The 25156-nt window shown below is 41.5% G+C and overlaps 1 protein-coding gene across 1 annotated transcript; it reads left to right on the top strand.

Moving 5' to 3' along the window:
• The first annotated feature begins 4087 nt into the window (after positions 1-4087).
• Positions 4088-12551, top strand: Gabarapl1 (GABA type A receptor associated protein like 1). Its single transcript, NM_001172950.1, is given in 4 exon segments — positions 4088-4489; positions 8688-8766; positions 9811-9929; positions 11232-12551. Coding segments are annotated over 4 exon segments (354 nt in total). The 5' UTR covers positions 4088-4399; the 3' UTR covers positions 11298-12551.
• Positions 12552-25156: the final 12605 nt, after the last annotated feature.

Below are 25156 nucleotides of genomic sequence, written 5' to 3'. Positions count from 1 at the left end.
TTGGTCTTGCAGTCAACCAGTCTCATTCGGATAGTATTTGGCACGTGTTTTATGGATGACGCTTTATTAAAAAATTAAAATTACAGCTGGGTTGTGGTGGTGCACATCAATAACCCGAGCACTCAGAGGCTGATGCAGGAGGGTCACTGTGAGTTAGAGCCCAGCCTAGACTAGTGAATTCAAGACCAGCCTAATCCATTTAGTGAGATCTTGTTCCCAGAGAACCCAGTGATAACAAAAATGAAGTTTCACCTTGGGGAAAGGACAAACTCCTTAATCTATCCTCTCTCTCCATTGTCCCCATCAATATACAAGATTCTCATTAGCCTAAAATCACAGCTGCCCTCTAAATATCTGAAGTGGTCCTTATCAGCATAAGACTGTCTCAGCATAAGACTGCTGCCATTCTCTGGGTCATATGATAACGCCTTAAGTCAATAAACGGAGGCTGGCCCAAGAGTCATTGTTTCTGGCCAGCCTGAGGCACTGACCTCCCAGACCTCTGAGTGCACTTTCAAAATCTGTGTCTGTTTCCTTTATTTCCCTCAGGAGAAAGATTGGGGGAACTGATTAGCCCCCATAGAAATCTAAAATTAAAGAGGAAAAGGTTTATTTAGCTCACAGTTTGTGAAGATTTCAATCTATAATCAGTTGACTCCAAGGCAGGGTGGCAACAGTTTAAAGTGGTGGAAGACAGCAAAATAACAGATAAAAAGAGAGAGAAACCTCTTTCCATCCTTATATTGCATGCAGGCATTTCAAAAACAAGACACTAGGTTGGTAGCACTCACACCCTTAATCCCAGATTTGAACCCTGCATCAATCACAAACTCTAGATTCAGCTTTCTCTGAACAGCCTGCTCTCCAAGACTGCCTGAGGCAAAACATAACCACCACCATGCTCAGCTTTGTTTTTATTTCGAGACAGAATTTTGCTAAGTCAAAAAATTTCCCAGGCTGGACAGGAATTTGTGATCTTCCTGTCTCAGCTTCCCAGAGTGTCAGGATTGTAGGTGTGTGCCATTGTTACAGGCAGCTGAGCTAGTTAGAAATATTATAGGTGGTTGGACAGAGCTAGGCAGGCAGCACAGAGACCAGATGTCTGGTGACCAGGATGGATACACATACCTCTTACTGTGGGGCAGATCTCAGGCAAAACAAATGCAACCACACCCTTAAATAAAATCTTTAAGAGATTAAGTTTGGATCACTTTAAGTCAGAAGTCACCATCCCAACCCCCTATAGGAAGAGTCACAGATCCATAAAGAATGCTCACTTGCTAGGTGACTTGCTTCCTCATTTGTCCCTGATTTGGTTAATTTTACCTGAGCATTAAACTTACTGGTTGACCATAGCTCTGTCCCACCTCGTGCCCATCGTCCTTGTGAGTTCCCAGTTTTCCCTATTTTAGATCCACCTCGCCTAATGGTTTTACTCTATAAAAATCCCTAGACAAGACAGAGTCCCTGGCAACCCACTTGGGACACCTGTCTGGCTCTCAGACAGAAGCTTTCTTTCTCTCAATAAATATTTAACTTCTGTTGTTCCTGAAGTTCATTTCGATTTTAGAGAACAAGAACTTGTACTGGACATATAGCAGGTTGGAAATTTCATTTTCCTATATCACCACCACACTTAGCTTAGATTTTGAATTCTAATGTAAAGTATTAGCATTTAGAAAAGCCTAATAGTAGGAAAAAAATAGATAAACTTTCACCTCTAAATTATGAGAAATTCATGTCCATATTGTTATTAGTAGTATTATTATTGTGGTGGTGATAGTGGTACTGGATCTTGAACTCAGGACCTTCACACGAGGTTAATCCTTCAGTCCTTTTTTAATTTTTGAGACATGGCTTGCTAAATTGCAAAATTTCCTGTGTTAAACCTGAATTTGTGATCTGCTGGCCTCCGGCTTCCAGACTCTTCAGACTACAGATGTAGGTTACCAAGTGTAGTTCAATTATTTTTTACATACTACATATATTGCCCCTGTGCTAAAATATTTTTATTTTTGTTTTATTTATTTTAAAATCTTTAAAGAATTCAGTTTATTAAGACGTAATGGCCAGCAGCAACACTAAGATATTTTTAGACTAAAAGTTAAAATCAATATTTTAACTAGCTACAGTTTTTTTCCAGCAGTTTTTAAAAAAACAGTATTTAAAATTTTAGTCTCCATCACAATTATATTTCTTTACTGGTTACAATATTCTTTAAAAATTCAGCTATACTGGGGCTGGGGATTTAGCTCAGCGGCATAAGCGCCTGCCTTGCAAGCGGGCAGTGTGAGTTCGATCCCTGGTACCGATAAAAAAAGACAAAAAAAAAAATTAGCTATACTGCCTTTTGAGTCTAAGTTAAAATGAGTGAGTGACCATCTTCAGTTTGAAAAGAAGGTATGAAAATTATAAAATATGTAATTTAATACATTAATTTATGCATTTTCATAAATGGAAAGGATTGAAAGCCATGGGGATAAGAAAGTTAAGGTTTTATAATTTATTTTCTTATTTCAATAATGAAGCTTAGTTTGTTCTATTTTGTGGATTTACTTTTTAAAGCAGACACTTGAGGTCTTAATAACAATGATAGGGGCTCGGGATTTAGCTCAGCAGTATAAGCCCCTGCCTGGCATGTGTGAGGTCATGAGTTTAATCCCCGTCTCCCCCCCTCCCCCCCAAAAAAGGAAAAAGGAAACATGGATAGAGAGGGGCTGCTATTGTCCAGTATTTCACATTTTTTAGTTTTAATTTTTATCACTACATATTTGCATTATATAATAATTACATTCAAACTGGGCATGGTGGCATATGCTTGTAATCCCTGCACTCTAGAGGTGATTGCTGAGCTCAAGGCCATCCTGAACTGTATAATGAAACCTTGATTTGTTTGTTTTTTGAGACTGGGTTTCAATATGCAGTGTAGTTGAACTCACCATGGAGTCCACCTCTGTCTTAGCATCCCAAGTGCTGGGATTACAGGCTCTTTGTAGTCATGTTCAGCTTCAAACCCTGTTTCAAAAAGACAAAAAAAAAAAAAAAAAAAAAAAAGACTTACACCCATTATGGGCATTGGGGTGCATATAACAACACATCTTAATTCTTTTTATGGCCCCTAGTCCAGCATTTTTTAAAACTCAGCCCCGATTTGTGCAGGGCTAAACAGCCGTAACCCCTTTTTTCCATTTCTGATGCCATGCCATCCTTCTACGGACCCCAGGAATCGCTACCAACACTACTATTCTGAAAGGCCCTGTCCTCTGACTTAGAGGAGGAAGGTTACAGGAGTGCTAGCAGCCAGCCTCAAGGACCCACGTGGTTTCTTCCTTCTACTCAGCGCTTTCTGTAACCTGTACATCTATTCTCTGGGTGAATTTTTGCACCAGTTTGAAAAAAATTGGTTTTGAGAATCACAATCCTCTAAAAATGCTTCATGTTTCCTGTCCAGAAGACAGGGTCAACTTCTGCATAAACAGGAAAAAGGGAATATTATCCATCTTAGAACGTGCATGAAGTCCTTAGCAGTCATCACTTATAAAGAATCTTGGTTCTTAGTAGTCATCATTTATAAGAACGTTTGTTCCATTCCATGCCCTTCACCTTCAAACGCCTGAGTCACGCTCCGTTTATATTGCCCTCCTAAGAACAACTGCAGCAAAACCCAGGGAAAACGAGGCCAGCCAGGGGAGGGAGGAATGGGCCAAGAAAGCCAGCCTAGCCCCTGGAGTGCCCAGCGTGCAACTCCACGGGCAAAGGTGAATTAGGCAAGCACGGGACAATTTCTGCTGCGGCCAAGGAATCCCGAGTCTTGGCCCTTATTTTTCCCTTTGACCCCTAGATGTCCCCAGGCTGGAAAACGCCACATTTTCCTTGTGTATTTGTTGTGGGACCCAACCAAGAAATGCAGGAGAGAGGGAAGAAAACATCTTTAGAACCTTGTTTACAGGTACATAGCCACTATTAATGTGACCATCATAACAAAACAACGAGAGAAATATTTTGCTGTTAGGCAGGGTACGATATGGGAGAATTATAAAGAAAAAGGAAAGACTGTGAAATAGGCAGGGTCCCTGTCCACCCCCTCCAGTGCAATCTAGCGCGCTGGGGGCGTGGCGTGGGCGGGTCAACGTGACGTCACAACACCGCCGCACCGCCCCCGTGTTTTTGTGCTCCTGCTCGCGGGGAAGCCTCTGGGAATTTTTTCACCTGGCTGTTTCCCCGCTCTGGTCCCGAGGCTTTCCGAACCCTTGGTCAAGTGCTGTGGCATCAGGAGCTGCCGTTTCTAGAACGATCCTGGGAGCCCTGAAATCAGCCTGAGGCAGCGAGACGCGCGAGTCTTCATCAAGGGAGGCAGGCCTCGCGCGGGGATCTCTGGAAAGCAAGCCTGCGCCCCATCATGAAGTTCCAGTACAAGGAGGACCATCCCTTCGAGTATCGGAAAAAAGAAGGAGAGAAGATCCGAAAGAAGTACCCAGACAGGGTCCCGGTGAGCCTCCCTGGGACGGGGAAAAGGCTACTGGAAGAGTGCGGGGGCGTCGCGAGGGCCCTTGCGCGGGAAGGTGTCGGGGAAAAGCCGGGCCTAGAGACCCGAACCTTCACCGTGGCGAATCGGGGACTGGGGCCTGCGAATCTCCCTGCCCCGCGCCTGGGCCCTGCCCGCCCCAGCGGTGGCCGCGGCGCTGGAGCGCAGCCTGCGTGCCAGTGACTCAGCAGGTCTCGCGCACGTGCGGCTGGACGCGCGCCCTGGGGCCCTCTGTACAGAGTCCGCCCGGGCGGCAAATCTGCAATCCTGGCGGTGCTGCGAAATGGTGGGGACGGCCGGAGCTACGCATTGGTTCCGGTCGGTTTCTGCCCAAATGGTTCTCTTGAAATCGAGTTCACTTTGGTCCTCAGATCCTCTGGCGTGGGAGCAAAAGATCCAGAAGCCAGTGGATTCTTTCCTGGTTTCTGTTAGAATTAAGGGCTTGTGTGCGGGGGGAGGCGCCAGACAGGCCCGGATGCAAGGTCATGTTCTGGGCTCAGCCGCCTGCCTGCTTTTGGTTCCAGAGCCAGGTGGGGACAGACGGCCTGCCTAGGGTACTGATTCTGATCCGACCATACCTGGGCCCCGTGAGGCTAGACTAAAGGTTTTTCTTGTCCGATGGGAACCCAATTTAAGTGCTTAAAACCGGAGCAGACAGTGAGGAAGGAGAAATACTAAGGTGTCTGACAGCATCCGGGTGTTTTTCCCTCTCGCTGTCTCCCTCCCACTTGCCTGGGTTTTCTGGCCTGTGGGCTGCGCAGCCACATTGGAAGGCAGGTTTTAAAGTGTGGTAGAGGGAACAGCAGCTGTTGGATTTCAGAGATGTGAGGGCTTGGGGGGTGCTTAAAGGTTGGTTGTGTTTTTATCTTCACGTGGAGACTATAGGGTAAGTATGTGTAATTTTTAAAAAACGGTAATCACTGATATTTTTTCTTGACCCAGGTGCGCTTTGGGATTCTTCTCCTATCCTTGCCTGACTTTCACGGTCTTGTAGCTATCAGAAGGAACCTGAGCATTAGCCCAGCAGTAGAGATTGCTTTTTCTGTAATGTCTACGATCGAGATACCCCAGTTATTACACACAAAGGTTTAGTGAGAACTAACCTTTTACCAGTATGGGATCCCTGGACATTTGGTGACAGGTTTGAGAGTTTCTCTCAATTCTGGTGATACCAATCCTCATCTTTAATAATACTTAAAAGTGACAGCTAATTTTATAGACATCTTACCATGTACCCTGGCAGTATTCTGAGTCTTCCTGTTTATAGGTTCACATAGTCCTCACATCACTGTTAGCCCCATTCTATGGACAAAGAATCTGAATTACAGAGAGGTGAAGTAACTTCCTACAAGTGTGCCTTTGCTGGCTTGTGACAGTGCTGGGATTCCAGCCCTGGTGGTCACATGGTGGACCTTTGAGAGCCCCTGATCTCTATGCGGTATCGTTTTTTGAATTTACACTTTTATTAGCCAGAATTAATAATACGCAGTATATGTTACATTGCTGAGTCCTGAGATAAACTGTTGCTACCCTCAAGAGTTAACAGGATAAGGGGCTGGGGATTTAGCTCAGTGGCATAAGCACCTGCCTCGCAAGCAGGCGCTCTTGAGTTCAATCCCCGGTACCAATGAAAAAAAGACAAAAAAAAAAAAAAAAAAAAAAGAGTTAACAGGATAGCCTGGTTCCTGCAAGGTAACTTAAGTAGAATTCTCTTTATTCAGAATTCAACAAGGAGAAACTGTGTTCTGGTAGCTTTGCATAAATCATGAAATTTGGTGTGTACCTGACCCCAAATTAAAATGCTCATATATTTCTTCAAAAAAGAATCCAGTTTGTCTTTTACTTGAATTGGCCCTGCATGTTTTCACTAATCTTCCTGATTGTTTTCTTGTTCGTCGTTCAGTACGAAATGTTTTACTTCTATTATAATTTACAGTGTTTTACTTGTATTATAATTTACAAATGATGAAAACCATCACTCAGATCTCTGGCTCTTTCAGTTATGTTTTAATTTATGCTGTGCCTCCTACAGTGGCTATAAGTGAGTTGGAAGGGCTCTGCCGAGTGCTGGAAATTTTTTAATGTCTCTGGATTTGACCCTAGGACCTGCAGCATGAGACGCAATTACTGTTACCTCTGAGCTACACTCCTGTCCCAAGAGATTTTGCTTTCATTCTGTGCTGTAGCAGAAATTGTAGGCCAAATCCTCAGTCTTTCCTTGCAAAGTGTCTTTACAGGAAACAGAAAGGGTTTCTCAAGCCCCCAATTCAGATTAATCAGATAATTTGAGCTTAGGCCCTCAGTAAGTGTGCAGCTACCTTGGGAGAAGAGAGGATCATTGGATCCTGAAATAATAGCTATAGGGATCGAAAAACTCACAACAGCAGGAAACTGCTAGGAATAGATTGTCTCTTGTATTGTTTGCCACAGGCTCTTGCTATGTAGTCCAGGTTAACCCTCAACTCACTGTGTTGTTCAGGCTGGTCTTAAAACAAACTGGGGCTGGTCTCAGCCTCCTGAATGCTAGAATTAGAGGTAGTGCACTAGCATGCCTGCCCGGATTGTCTATTTTTTAAAAAATGTAAATATGCCTCCCCAGTGTTAGCCATGTTTCAAAAGGGGAAACTGAGACCCAGAGTGTCTTGCTCAGGTTTCACTGCAAGGAGTACGGTTGGATTTCCTAGAAACCTAGACATCTTCTGATCAATCAAGGCCTTAAAAAAATTACCTTTTATCTTCCTGTTCTTCCCCAAATCCCCCACAGCTATGGCTTCAATCTGTTTTGTTACCTTCCTGCTCCTCCCCCCTCTGGTTTCCTTCTGTCTCTTCTCCACAGGAGCTGCTAGACCTTGTGCCTGTCATGGCTTGCCAGGCTGTCTGTTCCTCTTGAGTTATAAAAGAGCTCTGCAGTTTCCTGTCCATCTGCATTTGGTGGCCTTTGGTGGGCTCCCTCTGAAACTCTTCTACTATTTCTTTGCAACTTAGACTCACCTCTGTCCACACCAGCTTTTATTCTGATTTATTTAGAAATTCTTTGTTACTGCACTTTGAACCAAGGGCTTCATACACGCTGACTTTAAGTAAAGCCCCCAATATTTAATTTAAAAACTTCCAGTCCTACCCTTCAAATTAATGTTTATGTTTAGAGAATTTTTGATTTCAGAAATACATGATGTTTATAAAATTTGAGGTATTAAACAAGTGTCTATTGTGCACTTTAAGCCCTAATATAACCAACATTGATAAATGATTTAATGTATTACTATCAATCTCGTTTGTTATGAAAACTTTTCAAAATACATTTTGACTTAATAGTATGTTGTATACTTGTATAGTGATTATTGAAACTTTTGATAAACCTCATTATGATTTTATTTTAGTTAGCTTTCCATTAGTAGTGTAACAAATTCTTAAGGAAAATCAATTTAAAGAGAGCAGGTTTGTTTTGGCCATCGTTTTCAGTGGTTTAATTCTATGGTAAATTGGCTCCATTGTTTCCTGCATTTGACAAAAGAGCATGTCATGGTGGAGTAAAACTACTTACCTTGCGTGTGGAAATGAATGAGAAAGAACAAGAGACAGGCTCTCACTGTCTCCTTGGAGGCTAGGCTCTCAGTGGCCTAAAGCTTCACCTCTTCAGATTTCTACCACCCTCATTATCATCTAGCTGGGGTCCAGTCATTTAACATGCGGGCCTCTGGGAGATACTTAAAATGTAAAATGTAGCATTGAATCATTTAGACTTTGTTTTTCTAAGAGAGGGTCCTGCCTGTGTAGTTCAATCTGGCCTTGAACTTAACATGTAACCCAGGCTGGCTTTGACCTTGTGGTGATTCTGCCTCAGCTTCCCAAATTCTGGGATCACAGGTGTGTAAATTGCATTTTAAAGGCAGAATAACACTAATAGGTGATAGAACTACCTGAGAAAAAGCCAGTAAGTCTTGATATTCTAATTAAATACCAGAAAGTAAATGTGCTGTAGTGTACCTCATAGGAACTTATAACTACATAAAATCAAGAAAGAGGGATATGTGATGTGATGTGAGGAGTTGAAAATTGTGTTGGGCCTAGACAGTCTTCCTTCCCGTGGGGTTGGCAGTGTATGAAAGGAAAGCACTGGTGGTGTTTAGTTTTGATTCCCATTCTTCTCCTGTCTTCCCAGGTCATTGTGGAGAAGGCTCCTAAGGCCAGGGTGCCTGATCTGGACAAGAGGAAGTACCTAGTGCCCTCTGACCTCACTGGTAACGTTGTTTTCCTACCAGGGACCTTCATTTGCTGACAGACCATTCTCAGTACTTGTAACATGCATGAGAATTGGTGAACACAGAGGGGATTTGTCAGAGAGCACCATCAAAAGTGATCTAACTCATCACCTGAACCATTTTCCACTGTATCTTGTTTGATTTAGATGCAGCAAAACAAAAGATATTTTAAAAATGAGATACTCATTCAATTTTTTTTTTTTGTTTTGTTTTTTTCATTTTTATCGGTACCAGGGATCGAACTCACGACTGCCTGCTTGCAAGGCAGGCGCTTATGCCGCTGAACTAAATCCCCAGCCCCAATACTCATTCATTTTTAAACCACTAAAAATTCAACCTTGTTCCTATGGTAATAATTTGTTCCAAAACAAAAACTAGCCCTGGCTTGGGAGAATCACATTTTAGAGGTTCTTAATTAAATGTTTATCTCTTAAAGGTGTAGTTTCTTTTATAAACATGTTTTGTAGATTCCATTTGGAATTGAACATACTCAGTCTCTACCTGCATTCTTAGTGTAATTTCCATTGTATCCTGGATAACCCTGGGTTCTGTAGATAAATTTGCTCCAGAATTAATACAGCAGATTGTCACTTTTCTGGAAGTTTTTCAGTACTCTCAGGAAAACGTTAAACACTGAACCCTCTCTTGGCCTCAACAGTGGGTTGAGTGCCGATATTACTGGAGTCCCAGGCCCTCCTTCCCCCATTAGTGTGTCTTAGGGTGGAAGTAGGGATAGAGAAGCATTTCAAGTCAGTGTTAGACAAAGGTGGGGCTGTCTTAGACTGTGTATGCTCCCCAACGTGTGCTACTTAGATTCTTGAGTGGATATGCTGACATTAGGTCTGAAACTAAGGAGGAGTGGTACCAGTATGGCATGTCAGGGATTATAAAGGCCCCTTTGAGTTTTGCTGTTTATTACCAAAGCTCTTGGTCGGTACTTGAACGTGTTTGGATAGTATTTAGAGCTCGTACTAATTCCCTGTTGTTTTTTTTCTCCTTGCCCTTTTCCTTTCCTACATTCAGTTGGCCAGTTCTATTTCTTAATCCGGAAGAGGATCCACCTGAGACCTGAGGACGCCTTATTCTTCTTTGTCAACAACACTATCCCTCCCACTAGCGCAACCATGGGCCAACTGTATGAGGTAATGGTCCTGTCACAATGCTGAAGAGGGTGCCATCCTCCTGCTTTTATTCAGTGTATGCTGATGACATAGCTGGAAGTGGGTCAGGAGGTGTTTTTTGTCAGGATCCTCTTACACGTGGCAGTGTAAGGCTGTGGGAGATTAGATACCTTTTGTCCTGGTAGAGATTGGGCGCTCTACTAGATTTAATCCTTTTGAAATCTCTTCTCATTCTTGCCTGACTAGTGCTTTAATGCTGGCTCCCCTTTATTGAAGTAGCAGGAAATACTTCCTGACAGCAAAAAGTTGCAAAGTAGCTTTACTGTTGTCGGTAATGTATAATTTGTGACTGAATTAACTCACTCCAATCCCAGTTCATTATATTCCCATTTAGCAACAGACAGAGAAAACAAACGTGAATAAGCTAGCTCTACTCTTCTCACACTGAAGGTAACATCCTTGAAGCTGTGTCTTCATGGTTCCTATATAAACTCGGAGTATTTGGCTCAAGCTTTTCTTAGGAACAAAACAAAAATCTTGAAGCAGATATTTCATTATCTGACACCAAAATGAATCAGATGAAGTGAAATCTAAGGCCAGGTACTTAAGTTTATTCATTTATGTTACATGGTTTGGTTTAACTGGTAAAATTCCAGAATCTGAGAAAAGCTATTGTTAAGGGCTTTAGCTACTGTAAGCATAATTATAATCTAGGACTAGAACTGCATTATTCCTTAAAAGATCTCATATAGCCAGTGCCTTTTCATTGTCTCCCATTAGGGAATTACATAAACATTGAGTAATGCCTAATCTAGCCTTATTTCATAGTATACATTTCATTTTAGTATTTATTCTGATATATGTGTCTTGTAGTATCTGTGTTGCTAGAATGAACTTTTGGCTAGGCTTTTGTTTTTGTCTTTTTTGGTGGTACCGGGGGTTGAATTCATGACTGCACTTGCCAGGCAAGCGCTTACACTGCTGAGCTAAATCCTCAGCCCCATTAAAATGAACTTTTAAGAGTAAGAATGATACCAATGTGTATTGTGTTCTCAATGGAGGTTTTTCTGTGAAATCAGAACTTAATTCTAGCCACTTCTGCCTATTTATTCTTTTTTTTTTTTTTTTACTGCTGGGGATCAAACTCGGGACCTTGCCCATGGCAGACAGTGCTCTACCATGGGTCTACATCCCAGCCCTGTTTTTTTCAGTGGAGGTGAATAATAACTTCCATACCTGGTTTACTAGGTGGTATGAGGCTTGGAATCCCAGAGATAATGAGTGTGAATATTTTCTGAACTGTCATCATATCTATTTTTCTAGGACAACCATGAAGAAGACTATTTTCTGTACGTGGCCTACAGTGATGAGAGTGTCTATGGGAAGTGAGTGGTGGAAACCCAGCAGATGGGAGCACCTGGACTCGGGGGTGGGGCGGGCTGTGAGTGGGACTTGAGGGAAGAGAAGGAGGGCTCCCACCATGGAGAAGACAGAAGGTGAAGACATTGGAAACATTACACTGCACACATTGGCGTCATATTTTCACATGCTCAGTTGATGTTTTTTTGCTGCTTCTTTGGCCCAGGGAGAAAGCATGTCAGGACAGAGCTGCTGGACTGGCTTTGATAAGAGAATAGAGATAGCCTAAGTTCATGGCATTCCCAAGAACTAAGTTCTTTTGTGATTTCATAGTAGGTGAGAAGGTGGGCAGGTTAAAGCCAGAGGTGAATGTAATCCAGTAGCAATTCCCATCTCTTTGGGCAGAGTTTCAATTTTTGACATTTGCACAAAACGAAATAGGAAAGGGAACAAGAATTCCTTAGGAACTGTAGTAGCGGACCATACCTGGGGACCAAAACATACCTACAGTAATTAAAGCACCATAGCCTTTGATTGCTTCTGTTTCTCCCCTTCCTGCATCAGCTGATAGTCTCTTCTCGTATATGAATGTCACACCCCAGAGGTGGCAGTAGACACCCACACATTCAGAAGGAACTGTCTTAACTTTGGAAAATGGCAGTCCTACAGAAGGTGATGCCTGTTAGTTTTGATAGCATTAAACTGGAAATGACTTGAGTGCTGAGCTTTTGTCTTAAACTGCTCTCTCTCTCGTGCCCCTTATCCCACACCTATTTTGGAATTTCCTGAACCCTGGGCACTTTCATTTGCAGGCTAAAGCCAGTTGTTTCTTGTTACCTTTAGCAGTTTCCATGTACAGAGACAGAGGTGTCTTTCATGTGGAAGGGGCAGGTATGAGGTAGGTAGATTATCTACACTTTGCACACGTCCAGAATTTTTGCTCCCTCGCTGTTGTCCCTCAGTCTCACGCACAGACAGGAAAAAGCTAAGCAATGGCCAGCTGCTTCCCTCCTTTGGTTTTCATCCACTGCAGCTGCTACTTAGAAATGTTTGGAGGGATGACGTTAGTAATTCATGGGAGTTTAATTCGTTTATTTTCATTTAAGGGTTGAGGGTGGGGGTGGGGAGCAGGACTTGCGCTCAGATGTGACATTTCATCTCTGCTAATGAAAAGGATCCTTCCATTGGGGGAAATCCGTGTGTCCTGTCAGCTTCAGGTTCTTGTATAATGAGGTCAATCTTGTCAGGCCAAGGAAATAAAATAATTGCTTATTGTAAAACTCTACTGAGTTCAGTACTGCTGCCTTTCTTTGGTGTGAGCTTGTCAACGTGTGGACTCCTAAAAAGAAAGCTTCGTGTGGGATGGCTGTTGGCAGTGAGTGCTCCCTTGTGTTCAGCGCATCTGTGTTTGCTCAGCTCTTCTCTGACCAGGAGTAGCTGTCTAAGGGTGAATGTCACAGTTGTGCCTAGTATGCTTCTGATGTATGGATGGTTTTTCTCCTCAGCGGATTAGGTGCTGTGGCATCGCTTTGTGTTTCACAAAGTTGGAGGTGGAACACTGCTTGTATCACAGCCAAGGGGGTGGAGATGTGCTAATCACAGATGCAGATGTTGAGGCCTTGTCCCAGTTTGCTGACTCCGAATCATAATGTGGGTGTCTGATTTTTAATGAGCTCCTCATATAATTCTGCGTACTGAAGTTTGCTCTCTTCTCCCAGATTGCCTGCAAGTCAGCCATACCACCTTTTCTCCATCACAGCTTTTTCTGTTTGAGACCACTGTCTGCCAAAACAGCAAGTAACACTTCTTCCAGTCTGCACAAGTGTGTTCTGACTGAAGAGCCTTCAGTGTAATTGTATGAGAGGCTAAACTACCAAGACAGGAATAAACACTCTCCAGAAAGCCCTGTAACCTGTCTCTTGACAGTAATTTTATCAGGAGGTGGTATCTTCCTGGATAGCTCTAAAGAACAAAATAACCACAAAAAAAGTAGATCTGTGGTAGGATTCCACCAACAACTAGAATATGCCCAGGTTTTCATGGGAAAAGTTACCTAAAGGCTGAGGAGAGGAAGAAGCCCAAGCAAAGTGAGCACTACGTAATTTTCTAAAAACGGAAGCTCTGCAGGAATTAATTTCAAACAAAATACTAAAATGGACACCTGTCCAAACAAAAATACCAGGGTGTTGTTCCCTAATAAAGCTAAGAGGAAGCTGATACTTCAGTTAAGCTATAAACTGCACATTGAAATAAACAGACTTAACCTACTTCCGAGGAATTCAGTGTTGTAGCTGGACTTGTAATACCCAAGTAGCTGGGTCGAATGTAATACCAGCTCAGGAAGCTGAGGCAAGAAGATTCAAGACCAGCCTGGGCTACATATTCCTTGTGTCAAAAAAATCAAAATAATCGCAAAAAAAGTACACAGCAGATATTTCCCCTCCACGTTTGCAACAGTCCCTGTGCACAGTCTGTAGATTATGGCAGATGTAGTTTGAATAGAGGGTCTATCTTTGCAAGAAGCCTTTGCTTGTTCTATCTGAACATAGCAGCAGGGGAACTTTAAATCCTTGGATAGGATGTTACATGCCATTTTAGAGTAGCCCACTGATTTTTACAGATACATGAACTTTGAATAACTTAGGTAAGTTCAGAGGCAAAGGCAGTCCAGGTACTTCTGAGGTCTAGGATCTGGATTTTCTATAAGTCATTTTGTCTCTAGTGCCAGACCTGGGATTCCTGCCAGCCTGTCTTTCAAAGCTTATCCTGGGGCTGTGGCAAAGGTTTTCATGACTAAACACATTAGGAAGTATCCTCCTATGAATATCCTATGTTAGGTTGACTTCTAATACTTTTTGGGAGGAATGCAGTTTTAAGTGGTATATCAGAGATAAACAGATTAAGGGGTCCTCTGGTTTTTCCATATACTGATAGAGCTCAAATAAATGAGGGTTAAATCTACATTTGCCAGAGATAATCTTGACTTTATTGTCCTGATTGATTTATTCATTCTGCAGGTCAAAAGTACTTTTGTGAACAAAACACACAGTTACTCACTTTGTATTTAGTATAAAAGCTGAAGTTAGTCCCTTCTATCTGGAAATGTGCATGCACCACCCAGATTGAATATACCCAGTAAGAACCTCAACCCTGTGCAAATGGACACTAGGAAAAGAATTGCACTTGTCAATGACAGACTCCTTTATTCCATTTCCCCCAATGCCAAATTGTTTTCTTAGAATGAAACACCATGCACCTCTTTTTAAAAAGGTTAGACTGTTTGCAATCAGAGGTTAACACTTCAAAAAACTAAAACATGATAGTTAACTATGTGCAGTGGCTACTGGACAGGACTGGAGTGCCTGGTAAGTTAACAGTAGTCACCAGTGGCTCACATGTTAGTTTTCTGGGCACTGCAGTAGCCCTTTGGAAATTACCTCCCATTGCCTGGATGATACTACATTGTTTAGTAAGCTTACAATCCTAGGTTGTGTTTGTGTCATCAACTTAAACACAGGTATGATACGATTTTGAAGCTATGTGTGGAAGGGAGACGTGCATAAACACCTTTGGGTACATCATCAAGTCAGCTCCAATAAAATCCTGTTCTGGAAAACAAAACTTTCATCTAGCTTTTATTCTACATTTTTTCTTTGCTAAGGCTCAAACCTGGAGACTCACATATGGTAGGCAAGCACTCTAGTGCTGAGGTACACTCCCAACCCTCTACATGAAATTTTAACAGAATTTCTAGTTGAAGGTGCTTTCAGTTATTTCTACTTTGACAGATTTGAACAAACCCCATGCATTCAGTCTGCTGTCTTTTTAGCTGTGTGATACCATCTAGTACTTTCAGAAACCAGTCTGTTTTTCCATAAACTTGAGTCCTGGTGGTCTCTAGTGCAGCCCTAGGAAAGTATTTACTTTCTAGCTCATGCCTGCTGCCCAACTGTTCACTGGATGAACAACAACTTACCTGGATACTATTACAGTGCAAGGGCTTCAGCCATGGCATGTCATCCCGACGGTGACAAGGACACAAAATTTATTTTCCTCAGTTATTTTAATATGTGACCAGAAAACTTACAAATATCCTTGCTGTAATATCTCTGAACTGATGTTTTCAACTTTTATTATTTTGTTATCTCATGTTATTTTCCTTAAGTTCTGCGCAGTTTGGTACTTTGTAAACAACCAGATTATTTGCCAAGGGTGAAGTAGCAGGAAGTGATCACACTCAGAAGCAGTCATAGTCATATGACATATTTCACCATACTCTTGGCAGGTGTGCATAGTTTTTCAACAGTGACTAACAGAAGGTTGAAGTCATTCTTGTGTATACTCACCAGTGTGAGATAATCTGTTCTGACAGTTCTGTTTTCTACACAGCAGTGTATTTCAGATCTTTATGATTTGTTTCAAGATACTTAGCTCTTTCATAAAATGATTGTGAATTCTTTTGAGAGTTAAAACATTTTCTGTTCTATATGTCTAATAAGCTCGAAGTTGCCTCACATCATTCAGTAAGACCTGATAATTTTTTATTGCTTGATTTAAGCAACATGCATGTGATATTCCCAAACACGTCTTATTTCAAGTGCTTGCACTGCTTAGTTCCCTAATTCCCAACCCTCCTGTCTCAGGTGTCATCTGGAGGAATTCACCCTAACAGCCTCTATATTGCAACACCCTGCCCACTTCCAACTCACCCAGTCTTTCTTATCTTGCCCTTGATAGGTTTGGCTTAGCACTGATTACTTGTAATAATTTGTTTATTGCCTGTCCCCTCTCTTCAGACAGTAAGATCCATGAAGACAGAAACTTTTGATTTGCACAAATTGCTCAGAACAGTGGCATATTGTTAGTGCCTACAAAATATTGAAATTGTAGGTGCTGATAAGATGAGCATTAGGTAATTCAATTGAGAAGTAAATTAGTCAGAACAAGCTACAAACAGGCCATTTAAGGAACTTTGGAAACCGATTGTAGCTTACGAGAAAGACAGAAAGTAAGGCTCAAATCCCAGATCTGCTACTTGACTGGCTCTGTGAATGGGGCCATTTATCATCAATACAAATGAAATTTTTGGTTTTCTTATGTAATAGATACATAATTGTATCTTAGTTTGTTGGAGATATTAAGTAAATCTGTTGCAAATCAATAGACATTTTTACTTACTAAGAATAAATTTCACTTACTGGGGATTTAACTCAATGGCATTTGAGTGCCTGTCTCGTAAGCATAAGGTTGAGAGTTCAATCCCCAGTGTCCCCTGTCCCCCCCCAAAAAATAAATTTAACTTAAAACAAAAATGCCAGTAACATGGGCTAGTTGCCAGGGATCTTCTCATTTTTCAGTTCTTTTTCATTTCATTAGAAATAGCAGATGTAGCATATGACATGAATCAGGGAAAATTAAACAGAATATGTTGAACTGAAATATTTTAGAAGCCAGCTCTTAGACTTGACTTAAAACATAGCAGAGAGAGCTTTTTTCCTTTTAGCTACATTCCTATTTATGACTGATTCTCTTGATATCAGTGGCTATTTATCATCAAAGATGGTACTGTGGATCTTTCTACAGCAGCAGGTGAAACCTAGATGTGAGACACAGTAGACTGAACATATTTCATACTTACCTGACTGAAGTTAAATATAAATCTTGCTAAACTTCTGACATTTTGACCTAGATGATTTAAAATTTCTAGATATATAATGCTGTGTATACATTAACAAATGTAACCAACTCCTATCCATTAAATTCTATCCCAAGAAGAATGAACTGTGAAACTTGGCCTTCCAAAGGTCATGCCCTTATCTCGGGCAACTTCTGCACCCCAGAAGTGCTTGCTAGCAGAAACACCAGTGGCACCACAGGATGCTGGCCAGATCTTTGGAATATAGGCCGTTGGGAGCCATTTAAGATCTAAACTGTTTGGGGGCTGGGGATTTAGCTCAGCGGCATAAGCACCTGCCTTGCAAGCAGGCGGTCATGAGTTCAATCCCTGGTACCGATAAAAATGAAAAAGACAAAAAAAAAAAAAAAAAAGATCTAAACTGTTTGGCAGGGTAGGTCAGGGTAACTGTTCTGAAGTCCAGCTGCACCCAGCTGTCCTCGGCCCAGAACCCACCATTAGCATCCTCATCTCTTCCTGTCTTGCCTGCCTTGCCCACACTGTAACCTAGTTTTTTTTTTGTTTTGTCTATTGTTAACAGGACATTTTACCTCCTGTGTCTTTAGTTTGCTTTCTGTACCAGTTAGTCAGTAGCACTTTTCCAGGCCTCCAGAGAACAAAGTAATGTTTTTGTTTGTTTTTTTAAAGCAGAGTCTTGCTATGATCTTATTATGTAGCCTGCACTGGTCTCATGGTTAACCACCTGCTTTGGCCTCCGAAAGCTAGGATTCCAGGTGGGCACCACCATGCCCAGCACAGAATACTGTTCTTCAGGGAGCAGATAGATTCTTTGTGTCCCTCGAATCTGCCCCTGTGAACCTAGTAGGTTGGATGGATAAATGTTAGCTGGATGAATACACAGAAGAGAGATTTCCAGGTTCAACTTGGCTGAGACGTGTATTTCACATTTGTGGATCTCAGAGGAAGGTTGAGGGTTGCAGATGGCTTATCCTGAGCCTGCCTGAGCCACAGTGTACTATAAAGGACTTCAGATCTCTGTGTGTGTGTCTGAAGGCCTGGGCCATGTGTCCTTGTGCAGCTTTTCCTGACCAGAATGATTGATCTCATGTACTTGTGACTTATGAGGTGGAACAGCCACATGCCAGGTCTCCACCTGATTTTCACGCTTTGAACCTCCCCCTTGGAAGCCAGTGGCCTCACTTCAAAGAATTTTCCCAAGAGCCATCCCAGGTTGACGAGGAGGTTATGTCCTATGCTTACCTTAGCAAGCAGCAGGCAGATCATCGGATTACCCCATGCCACTTTGCCTCAGACCTTTCTGAATCTGAACTTCTAGGCAAGTTCAAAAGTGCCCTGGGAGCTTCAGAGTGACAAATCCCTCCATATAATCTTTTTTTTTTTTTTTTTTGGTACCAAGAATTGACCTCAGGACCTTGCACTTGCCAGACAGGCACTTGTACCACTGAACTATATCTTCGGCCCTCCCCATATAATCCTGAAGCCCACTCATGCCTTGGTGCCTGGCTTCTGAAGACTTGAGCTGAACCTAAATAAGGAAACAATGAGGATCTGATTCATGAGGACTGAAAAAGAGAGGAAGGAGTGTTGATTTGATAGCCTTCTGGTACCAACTACCTGGCTGCTCCCCAAGAGAGATCAGGGCCACAGTCACCAAAATGCTAACCGAGTTCCGGAGAGGACAGTGAGAGAGGTCTGATCCCATGAGCCACTGGGTGTGTGCTTTGTGTGTCTTCTTGATCTCACATGTGATGCCTGAGGAGGTGACACGTGTCTGTAACATGAAAAGGGAAAGTCTGAGGGCCGTCTGTTATCTCAGAGAAAGAGCTGACCCTGGGAGGGATAAAGAAATAATATAACAAGGAGATGAGGAATAGAAAGTGATTTTAAAGTATAGAGAGCATCTCAAGTCAGCAGTAGAAAAACACCAACCAATACCCCCCACCCCTGCCTCAGTTGGGCTGCAGCAGAAAAATAGGAAGGAGGAAAAACTTGAGATTTCTGGGCCTAGGCAACATATCTGAGGCTCTTCCAGAGAGTTTAAATCTGGACCATCTGAGAAAACAGCAGTGGTAGAACATTCTGCAGGCCTCAGGACGCTGGCAGGCCTGAGCACAGCAGCAAAGGGGCTTGGCTGTGCTCCCTAAACAGTGAACCTCCAACTGCACATAGGCCCCACCTAATCTAGTGACAAGCGGCTTTTCTGCACAGCTTGTGAACATGAGCTTGCTATGCCAGTGCAACCTATGCACTGTGGTCCTTGCTGATTGCTGTAGGGCCAATCAGGTCACCTGTCAGAGGATGCCTGAGTGTGTCACTGGTGCATCTGAAGTTCAAGGCAGTATTTATCTTTTATCTCCTTTTCTTCTCTTTTCTTTCTTTCTTTTTTTTGAGACAAGGTCTCACTCTGTAAGTTCAGGCTGGCCTTGAGTTCATTAGGCAGCCCAGGCTGGTCTTGAACTCTGTTCCTCCTGTCTCAGCCTCCTGCGTGCTGGGATGACGGAAGTGTGCCACCACACTCAACTATCTTTTCTTCAATGAGAGGCTGTGTATATGAAATAATAAAGAATGCAGCACAGAAAAAAAAAGAGCCAAACCATAACATTCACCTCCCTAACCCCCAAAGACTCATGACCATTTCATAACGAAAAATATAGTCAGTTCATCTCCAGATGTACCCGAGTTGTTGTTGGTTTATTTTACTTATTTTTAATAATAATAACAATAATAATAATAATAATAATAATTATTATTATTATTATTTTTGGTCTGCTTGGAGTTTTTCGTTTGTTTTTGAGACAAGTTCTTCCTATCCAATTCAGTTCTCCTTGAACTCACTATGTAGCCCAGGCTGGCCTCAATCTGGTCATCTTTCCTTCTCAGGCTCCCAAGTGCTTTGATTATAGGCATGCACCCCTATACTCAGCTCCAAGTTTTTAATAGTTCCAGGATTGCTCAAAATTCTGTCATCTTAAACTCAATGCAAACTCAGTTACATGCCCCTGTAGGGAAAAAAAAAATAAGTTATGTACTCCAAGATACAAAGGAGTAAACATCATTTCCAAAGGAAGGAATAGGTAAATAATGAGGAATTTGACCAAGGCAAGAATGAAATCAAAAAGGGCAAATAAACTCAGCAGCCCCACCCCAATAACCTTGCTATTGACTTGGCCTCTTTCTTGGGCTGGCTCTGTTCACTACTTGTAGCTTTCCTTGGTACATGCCCTGAGTTCCTGGCATTTCCAACTCCCTGAGGTCTCTGGTGCAGCTTTGGCTTTACACCCGTAACTTCAAGCATGAGCCTTTCAGGAACTGCTAGCAGGGACTTAAATCCTGTCACATACTCCCTGGTTTCCCAGGCTTTCCTTTGAAATCTTGATGAATGCCTCAGTGATTCCAAAGCTTACAGTGTGCACAGTGGCAACACCAGCACCATATGGAATATGCAGAGTTCTGCTAACAATGCAAGCTGTATCTGGGCCAGCTTGAACTGTGTCTGCTGTGTCCTCTGAGTCTCTGGAGGCTAAACACAAAGGCTGGAATCTCAGAGAAAGAATTGGCTTAGTAGTACCATTTGAATACTTCCAGGACTCTCTTCTCAAACAAAAGTCTTTAAATAGGTAGAATCTTACTGAGTTACCTTTGAAACATCTTTCTAATTCTCCTGATCCTAATTCACTTCTTTATAATAGTGCAATTACAGTTACACATTCCTTGACAACAAATTTAAATGGACTCCTCTTCTGCCAAACTGTTTTTCAAATCTTTTTGTTCTCAATGCTCACTGTAAATCCTGCTAAAAACAGGCCCTTATACTAGAGCCTGAAAACCGTGCTGCCTTAAAATTTCTGCAAGATTAATTAGTCTACTACCTTTACAATCAAGCTCACACAAAATCTCAAGACATGGATAAAATGTAGACAATTTTTTTTTTTTTCTGACAGTAACCTAGTGACCTTTAGTCCAATTCCCAATACAATAACTTTCTGACTTTTGAGCACTGGGTTACAAAGTTTAGCAGGTATTCTGTATAGCACCCATTTTGTTACACTTAGGAATGAATGCAATTTACAAACAAATGTTCTTCTGGAAGGGAACTCATTTGTTAGCTGAGGACTTACTATAAAGTCCTTGTTGCTATTTGAAACCTCACAGCTTGGCTTTTTCTTTTCTTTCTTTTTTTTTTTTTTTTCTTTTTTAGACAAGCTCTCGCCATGCAGGCTGGCCTTGAGCTCACTTTGTAGCCCAGGCTGGTCTGGAGATCACAACAATCCTCCTGCCTCAGCCTCCTGAATGCTGGGATTACAGGCATGAGCCACCACACCCGGCTAGTTTGGCCTTTTCTATTCACATTCTTACTAACATCCTGGCCTTTTGAGCTCAAACCCATGCCAGCCCTGTTTACAACATTTTGGGACTGCTTTAGCTTCTTTTGAACTTATGAACCACATCATCAGGTATTGTCACTGAAGAGCAGTGACCCTATTTCTTGCTAGCAAGTTTCTGTGGTAGTCTGTGATGGAATGCCTGAGACAAATGAACTTAAAGGAAAAAAGGTGTATTTTGGATCATGGTTTCAGAAATTTTAGTTTATAGTCCTTTGCTCACAGTGCTTTGGGCCTGTGGCAGCATATTACATTGTGGATGCATGAAGCAAAGGACAACAAGCCTGAATGGTATCCAGAAACGGAAAGGAAGGAGCTGGGGGTCCTAATCCCCCTTTAAGGTATGCTCTAAACAACGTTCTTCTGCCAGCCACCTTTTAAAAAGTTCACCACTACCCAATAATACCATAGGCTGGTAACCAAGTCTTTAGTATATTGGTCTTTGGGGGACCAAACCATAAGATATGTGGGCCCCATACCCTAAAAGAAACTTAAAATGTTTTTATCACTGTGATACAGTTATAAATAAATAAATGTGCCTAATGTGATAGCCACACAGGAATAAAGTTATAACATCACTGTTAAATTCTCATGTTCATTTTATTAAAAGTACGGAACTCAGTTATTTTTATGAATTTTAAGCTAATTGAACTTCCCTACCTTTTTTCTCCCCACTTTACTTGGGGAGACATTAAGAGAATTATTGCTTTGAATCCTATATCTGGAGACAGGTTAAGTGATTTTCATAATGTGCTCAATTTTTTTCCTGTTGTGAGGATTGAACACAGAACTTCTAAACTGACCTATATCCACAGCCCATTCAACCTTCTATTTTGAGATAGGGTCTCAGTAAATTACAAAATTGTTCAGATTGGGCTTGATCTTGCACCCTTCTACTTCAGTCTCCCAGAGTGCTGGAATTACGGAACTACACCGTCATGGATGACTAATTTCATCATTTAAAAAAAGTTAAGTATTGACATATTTTATACTTTGTGAACACATTTGTATAAGTCATTTTTAGAAGAAAGATGACTTGCTATCTTTTTCTAAACCTACCACTGGAATCTGTGCAAGATACTAATTATGAAAATTTTAGAAAGAATCTTAGAAGATCTTGGAGTTTTAAAGAATTGTAAAAGTATAGTCATAAGAGTTCAGTCACAAGAGCGATGACAGATGGTTTGTTGTTTCTCAGCATTGATCGTACTCTGCTCCCTTAGTGGTGGATTTGTTAACTAGAGAAATAAAATAGAGACTGGATTTTCCTTCTCTCCTTGCAGTTCTGGATAAATATGCCAGTTAATCCTTGTTAATATCAATTTCCTCATTTACAAATTAGAAATAATGCCTCCTTCTCAAGATTCCACATCTTGTATATAGTTCCACTAGAGCATACTACTTAAAAATATAATAACTTTTAGATGAGTCTCTGCTATTGTCTGGAGTTCTTTGAAGCCTAGGACAAAATACCTGACATCACCACGTATAGGAAGAGAGGGTTAGTTTAGCTAGTCAGTCTATGGTTTTTTGGCTTCAAGACAGAAATGGCACAGCCAAAGTGCTTGGTGAAGGAAAGTTGCTCAAGGCATGCAGCTGGAAGCAGGAAGAACAGGAGGAGAGAGAGAGAGAGAGAGAGAGAGAGAGAGAGAGAGAGAGAGAGAGAGAGAAGGGGAGGGGATGGAAAGGGGAGGGAAGGAGAGGGGAGGGGAGGGCTGGGGAGGGGAGGGGAGGAGGGGAGAGGAGAGAGAGAGAGAGAGAGAGAAAGAGAGAGAGAGAGAAACTCTCCAAAAATACCCCAGTGACCCACTTCCTCCAAAAAGCTCCTCCTCACAACACCACTGATGCGTGTAGCACCCCTAGGATCCAATCACCTCCCATAAGCTCCACCTAGGAACATATGGGATGTGTAGAGGACACTTGGAACCTAAATTGTAACAATGGTTAATCTGTGTCCCAATACCTGACTCCTAATACATTTTTGCTAAATCTAAAACTACTGTGTGGTAATTAAGACTAAACAGATTGGGTAATTTTCATAGCCTGCATATAAACTACAAATCTCAAAATTAGCTATCAAGGAGGTAAGGTACCTTTGGAAGCAAAACTAAACCTTCAAAATGAAGTACTGCAGGATATAAATTGGTAAGTTATATTACTTACCATTTGCTTCTTTATATAGATAGCTTCACTCTTTTTCTTTGGAGAATTCCCTGAAATTTTGCTTTTAAGTCAGTTCCCTCTGAGCATTGCTTGCAAAGATTACTTACTTCATGGAAAATGTAACAGCTTGATATGTATATTTTTTAAACTTATATTTATAAATAATTTTCCTGATTCTTTCTCCCACTGGAATCCAATCTATAAGAGGAACATCCAAATTGGATTTCTTTCTCATTTCCCCCTATTGCTCAGCATATTTTTACATTTGTCATGAGTTTAATAAATTTAAGTAAAAAAAAAAAAAGCTGCAGTATTTGCATTTTAGGCAGTGGGATCATTTGTCCGGAGAAGTATTTATTATCATGTACTTAAGCCTTCTCCTTAGGTTAATTTTATAAGAATTGCATTATCAGCATGGGAATATTTCCTTTTTATTTTTCTATTTTTAATGTATTTTAATGCATTTACTTCAACTTATGCTTTGATTTATTTTAATATAAATTTTGTTGAGTAATAGGCTAATGCAGAAATAATTTACACCCTTAATCTTATCTCCAAATGCAAGATTTCAATATTATTATTTCATTTGTATTCTACAAATTTTCTTGTTTCCATGGGTAAATGTTAATGTGTTAATCCCAGAAATTCAGAAAATCATATTAATTTTTAACAATATGTTTTGAGCATGTCATATTAACATAGAAAAGCTTACAAGGCATAAAACACTAAAAAGAACATTACCCACCTATTACATTTATTCTATGCGCATACTTTATCGGTGCCTACCCTGCTTAGTATACTTCATAACTGATTCCTCAAATGAACAAAGTTGCACAATAAAAATGCTAAAAATGCATTGCGTGGTTCTAGGTTTGTTTTACCCACCTCTCTTCTCTTTGAAACAGGAAGCCAGAAGTACTGTCATGTGGCCATAGAAACAAATCAGTGCATGTCCAATAGGAGGGAAAAAGACAATAACATTGCAGGAGTGCAGGCGGAAGCTCCTATTGATCTATGGTTGCTCCTAGAACAGTCAAGAGATGCCTCGTTTTGTCTACTGATGCACAACACCAGCTTTGCTCCCAGGGCTCTGATCAGCGCAGCTGCCGCCCAGCTGGACACCGGTGTCCTTCTGTTCCTGCAGGGAGTGTGTTCTGCTCAGCTCTTGCTGCTGCAGTTGCAGCTCAGGCTGAGAGGGTAGCAAGGCAGACGCAGCCAGGCGGAGCCAGAGTTTTTCCCAGGCAGAGCCAGGGTTTTTTTTTTTTTTTAAATTATTTTTATGTTATTTGGTTGGTTGTTTTCTTTGAAACTTCTGAAAATATCTATAGGATTCTCAAGTATGAGGCTTATCTGAAAACTTAAAAGCTGTTCTTTGTATGTATTAGTTGCTCAAGCTCAGTCTATCACTCAGGCAAAACACAGAAACAATGGTTTTTGGTTTTTGTGGGTCTTTTTTTTTTTTTTCCAGTCCTGGAATTGAGCCCAGGCCCTTCCCACTGAGCAACTTCTCTGGGCCATTTTTATTTTTTATTTTGACACAGGGTTTCTATAAAACCCTGAGTTGTCCCGAGTGGTTCAGACTGACCCTGAGCAATTTGATCTCACAGCAGCCTCCCTAAGTGCTGGGAATACAGGTGTGCACCACTAAAGCTGGCTACAAATCTTTTTAAAGGCCACTCTATACGTGA

Source organism: Cavia porcellus, unplaced genomic scaffold (genome assembly GCF_034190915.1).
Source record: "Cavia porcellus strain 051 isolate PalLab524CR breed Dunkin Hartley unplaced genomic scaffold, mCavPor4.1 scaffold_27, whole genome shotgun sequence".
Classification (NCBI taxonomy): domain Eukaryota; kingdom Metazoa; phylum Chordata; class Mammalia; order Rodentia; family Caviidae; genus Cavia; species Cavia porcellus.
The sequence above is the reverse complement of the archived record's forward strand: the minus strand, read 5'-3'. Positions and strand labels throughout refer to the sequence as shown.